Source organism: Myotis davidii, unplaced genomic scaffold, assembly GCF_000327345.1.
Source record: "Myotis davidii unplaced genomic scaffold, ASM32734v1 scaffold1439, whole genome shotgun sequence".
NCBI classification, from domain to species: domain Eukaryota; kingdom Metazoa; phylum Chordata; class Mammalia; order Chiroptera; family Vespertilionidae; genus Myotis; species Myotis davidii.
In genome coordinates this window covers 296,196-302,195 of record NW_006292342.1, presented here as the reverse complement: position 1 = coordinate 302,195, position 6,000 = coordinate 296,196, and the positions used below count along the sequence as shown (strand labels likewise).

Genomic DNA, 6,000 nt, shown 5'->3' with positions numbered 1-6,000 from the left:
AGCCTCTCTCCCCCACCCCATCCCCTCATTGACGATGAAGCTGGCCCCCGCAGAGAGCAGGCCTCTAAGACAGAAGTCTTTGCAATCTCTGCTCCAGCACTTCCTTCTACCAGCAAATGCAGAGAGCAGCCCACTTCCCCTAGCTCAGTGGCTCTCAACCTTTATAATGCCTCGACCCTTTAGTACAGTTCCTCATGCTGTGGTGATCCCCCAACCAGAAAATTATTTTCGTTGCTACTTCATAACTGTAATTTTGCTACTGTTATCAGTTGTAATGTAAATATAAGATATGCTATATGTGTTTTCCGATGGTTGCGACCCACAGGTTGAGAACCACTGTTAAGGCTTAATCAATAAAAAAATTTAAAAAAAAGAAAAATATTTATTTCCAAAGTTCTTTAAAACTGTGGTACTAATTCTTATAGGTAAATAAAGTTGTTTAACAAGTGTTTTTTTCCCTTTTCCCTTATTTTCTTTCTCCAGGCTCAAAGATTTGGAAAGAGATAGCTTAACAGAAAAGGTAATCACTATCTTCAAACATTTTTACTACCAAATGTGACTGATAGATCACTATGTAGCTTGTAAAAGGTTTGAGGGGATATTTATCTGGCAGGGAGATACCATGATCAGGAAGGTGGTTTTCCTAGGGTGAGGCTTACCCATTGCACTCTGGATGTGCTGGCCTTTGGCAATTTCCCCAAATGTGGGAAACTCAACTGCATAATTCGTGGAAGTGGGCAACTGTGTGCTCTCCCCTGAAAAAGTTTAGGTGGGATCGTTTTTTTTCCATAAAGTTTTGAGATAGCTTGGAAATAAATACTCTTCTTGTTTAATGTGCTGTGTTAATACTGCTAATACCAGTTGACTTTTGGTAACTTGTTGACAAGTTTACCCATCTAAGTTCCAAACCATCAGTTCTGAACTATAACTTGTCTTGGTCACTGTTTTCAGAAGCACAGTTTTGTTCTAATACGCCATATATGTCTCTGTCTGACCTCTGATCTTTTCTATTTTTCGCTGTTCTGGAAATGATGTGACATGATCTTAATGGAAACATCACAAAAGTGTCTTGGTGAATACTTGGGTTTTTGGCAGTCGGCATTGCCTGCCATTCAGTCATTATGTGACCAGGCAGCATCATTGTGTATTATAATGTCCATTAGTTAGTAGCTTGGGAGTTTGGGGACTTCTAAACTTGTGTCCTTCCCTTAGGAGTGTGTGAAGGAGAAATTGAATCTCTTGCATGAATTTCTGCAAACAGAAATAAAAAATCAGTTATGTGATTTGGAAACGAAATTACATAAAGAAGAATTATCAGAGGTAAGTTTTCAGCATCCTGACATCTAGGAAACGTCTCCTCTCATGCAGCTTGTCTGTGACCAGGGAGGTGGAGTAATCCCCAGCTCCCCCGTTACCTGATAATTATAAAGGAAATGCGTTTGTTTCCTTATTCTTACTGCCACTTGTTTACATTCACTGCTACTTAAATTATCCTTTCCTGCTATAGGAGGGCTACCTGGCTAAAGTCAAATCCCTTTTAAATAAAGATTTGTCCTTGGAGAACGGAGCTCATCCTTTCAGTCGGGAAGTGAATGGATGTCTAGAAAACGGGAGTCATTCAAGTGGTGAGGACCGCAGAGTGAGAATGGCAGAGGAAAACAAGTCGCCCAAATCCATGTCCAAACCTTGCACGCCCAGGAGAAGCAAGTCTGATGGAGAGACCAAGTGTAAGAGCCCTGAACTCGTTTGACCTTGATGGAGACTGTTGCCACATAAAGAAGGGGACAGTCAGACCTGGAGTCATAGTCCTCCTGGGCAGTATTTCCTGGCTTGTTTCGTGTATATACCCATAACTAGTAAATTATACTTCCTAACTAGCTTAGGTATATGCTCATCTAAAGTTTGTCTTTGACCAAGTCTTGGGCATTAGGTCTCAAAACATGGCTAAGTTTATGAGGTATAAGGTAACAGGAACTACTAATACTTAAATTACTTCTGTTAATATGCCTATTGAAGCTAAACATTTATTTTTAGACTCCTTCCCAGTTTGTAGTCAAAGTAACTCTTCTGGAATCTTTACAAACAAAAGGGCATGAACTTGAGCTCAGGTCCAGCTCTCAGCCACTTCATTATTTAATTTTTTTCCCAACATTTTAAAATATATTTTCTTTATTACTGATTTTTAGAGAGAGAGGAAGGACATAGAGACAGAGAAACATTGATATTGGCTGCCTCCTGCACACCCCCTACTGAAGATCCAGCCCACAACCCGGGCATGTGCTCTGACTGGTAATCAAATTGGGGACCTCTTGGTTCCTGAGTCGATGTTCAACCACTGAGGCATACCAGCCGGACCACATTTTTTTTTTTTTTGTTTTGTTTTTAATCCTCACCAGAAGATATTTTTCCCAATACCTCTGAGAGAGAGTGGAAGGGAGGGTGGGAAGGAGGGACAGAAACATCTATGTGAGAGACACTTAGACTGGCTGCCTCCTGCGCAAGCCTCGGCTGGGGCCAGGGATTGAACCTGCAACCCAGGCAGGCCCCTTGACTGGGAACCGAACTTGAGGTGAACATGCTGACACTCTAACCACTGAGAAACAGGCCCAGGCTTAGCCCTTTCACTTTTTGATGGTTCAGGTTCCTTGTCTGGTTCAGGGGTTGGCCCCTCAATAAGAGGTTGTGTAAAACTAGCAGGTAGGTGCTAATTGCCAATTTTTGTTGTTAATCCTCACCAGAGGATATTTTTCCATCAATTTTTTTAGGGAGAATGGAAAAGAGAGGGAAAGACAGAAGCATCGATGTGAGAGAGACACATTGATTGGTTGCCTCCTGCATGTACCAGGGCCAGGGACCTTGCAACCAAGGTTCGTACCCTTGACCATAATCGAACACGGGACCCTTCGGTCCTCAAGCCAATGCTCTATTCACTGAGCCAAACTGGCTAGGGCCTAATTGCCAATTTTATCAAGACAGTTGTTGATTAGAATAAGGGAAGGACACTTAATCTTCTTCATTAACTTGGTGATGCTGAAGAACTGTACCTTTGCTGTAAACTTTTGTATTCATAGTGGCTTTCTTTTTCTTTAAACAGCTGAAGTCTCACCTAGTCCCAGGATTACAAGGCAGTCTACCAGGCAGACCACCATCACCTCTCATTTCACAAGGGGGTCAGTATATAATGAATTGACAGCTGCCTTTTCTAGGGGCTAACTGCTTTTGGTAAAACGTGTAGAATTAGACTTTCCACGTTGCATAGGTTTGCCTGTGCAGTTTTGTTCATTAGACATTTATGAACAGCATTTTTTTATATTCAATATTTTGTTTTAGTTTCAGGTGTACAGCATAGTGGTTAGACAATCAGAAACTTTATAAAGTATTCCCCCTGATATTTTGAGTACCCAACTGGCACCGTACATAGTTACTATAGAATTAGAGGCCCAGTGAATGGATTCGTGCACCAGTGGGGTCCCTCAGCCTGGCCTGTGGGGATCCGGCCAAAACAGGCTCTCTGACATCCCCTGAGGGGTCCCAGATTGTGAGAGGGCACAGGCCAGGCCAAGGGACCCCACTAGTGCACAATTGGGGCTGAGGAGGGACCTTGGGAGGGCTCCAGGGCATGTCTGGCCCGTCTCGCCCAGGCCCGCTCAGCCGGACCCCAGCAGCAAACTAACCTACTGGTTGGAGCATCTGCCCCCTGGTGGTCAGTGTGCATCATAGTGACTGGTCAAACAGTTGGAGGGACACTTAGTATATTTGGCTTTTATATATATAGGTTATTGACTGTATTCTCAATGCTGTATTTATATCCCTGTATGAATGGCATTTCTGAATACTTCATTTATTTTTATTCTTAACTATAGGAAACTTTAAAAAAATTAGTGAGTATAGTAAAATGCACCCCCAAATACCCCGTCACGTAGTGCTACCAGTTAATAGCTCCTGGCCATCATTTCATTTACACCCCATACATTCCAACTGGGTTACTCCAAGTGGATTACAAATTCATATCCCCCCAAGTCCCCCAACTTGATTATTTGGAAACAAATCCCAGACATGTCATCCATAAATATTTCATTAGATTTCTAGGCAAAGAAGTCTCTTTATCTGACAAACTTTTAATTCATATTTTACTATAATTGCTAACATTTAGTTAAAAAGACAAAACATAACATACTATTTTCATGCCTTATAAAGTATAACAATTCCTTACTGTCATATACATAGCCAGTGTTCATATTTCCCTGTGTGTAGCAAACAAAGCGTTTGGTTGATTTATTCCTTAAGCCTTTCAAGTTAGATTCCTTCTTATTTTCTTGCCATTTATTTGAAAAAAGTGTGTCATTTGTCCAATAGAGTTTCTAGATCTGTTTGACTGTATCCTTGGTGGTTAATGTGTTCTCTTATTTCAGTTTCCTATAATCTGGTATTTAGGTCTAGAGGCTTGATCAAATTCCAGCTTTATTTTATTTTTTTGAGACTTCTTCATAGATGGCTCTGTAGACTTCATCAGAGGCATGTAATGTCTCTTCTGTGATACCAACAGCCAATGAACAATGTCTAGATCAGCCGTGGGCAAACTACAGCCCGCGGGCCAGATCCGGCCCGTTTGAAATGAATAAAACTAAAAAAAAAAAAAAGACCGTACCCTTTTATGTAATGATGTTTACTTTGAATTTACATTAGTTCACACAAACACTCCATCCATGCTTTTGTTCCGGCCTCCGGTCCAGTTTAAGAACCCATTGTGGCCCTCGAGTCAAAAAGTTTGCTCACCCCTGGTCTAGATTCACAATTTCTTAGGATTTCAAAGTGGAGATATTCTGTATCATTCAAAGAAATATTACATTTGAAGCCTCTTTCAACATCCTGACGGTGAAGGCCTCGCCTTGGAGGGAAGAGGGCCTCCATGCCCTGAATCTGCCCTGGCGGGGGAGGCATGTAAGTCATTCCACACCTGCTGGAGGTCTAAGGTCTGGCCAAGCTAACGGTTGGCTTTGCTGTGTTTAATAGCCCTGCTAAACGGAGATCCGAGGAAGACCCTGGAAGAGCCCATGTGGACAGTTCTGGCGATGAAGAAGAAAAAGAGCAGGTAGAGCTAGTGCTAAAGTTTCTTCACTTCCTTTTTTGGGTACATTTGCTGGTAATTGTGACTTTATACTTGGTCTGTCTAATAGACTTACAGTGACTGAGAAGATGTTAGAATGTATCCCTGGACCCAGGCAAGGCAGCCCCATCCAGAAACGCTGGAGTCTTTTTTTCTTGTTTTCCTTCCTACCTCTAGGGCCCTTCAGTCCACAGGCGGACGCTCTGTCCACTGAGCCGAACCAGATAGGGCCCTCTGTTTTTGGGGGGGCTTTTGTGTGTTTTGTTGTTGTTGTTTTTGTCTGTTTTTGGCAAAAATGAGACTTTTAATAACTTTCGAAGCAGGCGCCCATTTTACAGAATCACTATTTTTTTAAAATATATATTTTATTGATGTTTTACAGAGAGAAGGGAGAGGGATAGAGAGTTAGAAACATTGATGAAAGAGAACCATCGATCAGCTGCCTCCTGCACAATCCCTACTGGGTATGTGCCCGTAACCAAGGTAGATGCCCTTGACTGGAATTGAACCTGGGACCCTTGAGTCCGCAGGCCGACGCTCTATCCACTGAGCCAAACCGGTTAGGGCACTATTTTTGATATCAGAGAGGAAGGGAAAGGCAGAGAGAGAGAGAAACATCAATGATGAGAATCATTGATCAGCTCCTGCCTGCCCCCTCCCCCTGCCCCCAACCAAAGATCGAGCCTAGAACCTGACCATGTGCCCCAACCGGGAATCCCACTGTGACCTCCTGGTTCATAGGTCAATGCTCAGCCACTGAGCCACGCCAGCTGGGCCCCCTCTATTTTTATGAGTAAAGCTTTACTGGAACAGTCATGCCGTTTCATTTACATATTGTCTCTGGTTGCTTTTGTGCTGCAGAAACAGAGTTGAGTGGTTGTGGCACAGACCAT

At 42.7% G+C, this 6,000-nt stretch overlaps 1 protein-coding gene across 1 annotated transcript in view; it reads left to right on the top strand.

Annotated features, from left to right (window-relative positions):
• DNMT1 (DNA (cytosine-5-)-methyltransferase 1) overlaps positions 1–6,000 on the top strand; it is a 49,806-nt gene that overhangs the window by 16,445 nt on the left and 27,361 nt on the right. Inside the window, exons 2-7 of the mRNA XM_015565355.1 lie at positions 484–520; positions 1,213–1,320; positions 1,508–1,727; positions 3,095–3,170; positions 5,014–5,092; positions 5,178–5,184. Of these exons, the coding sequence (XP_015420841.1) occupies positions 484–520; positions 1,213–1,320; positions 1,508–1,727; positions 3,095–3,170; positions 5,014–5,092; positions 5,178–5,184 (527 nt within the window). The remainder of the gene's footprint in view (positions 1–483; positions 521–1,212; positions 1,321–1,507; positions 1,728–3,094; positions 3,171–5,013; positions 5,093–5,177; positions 5,185–6,000) is intronic.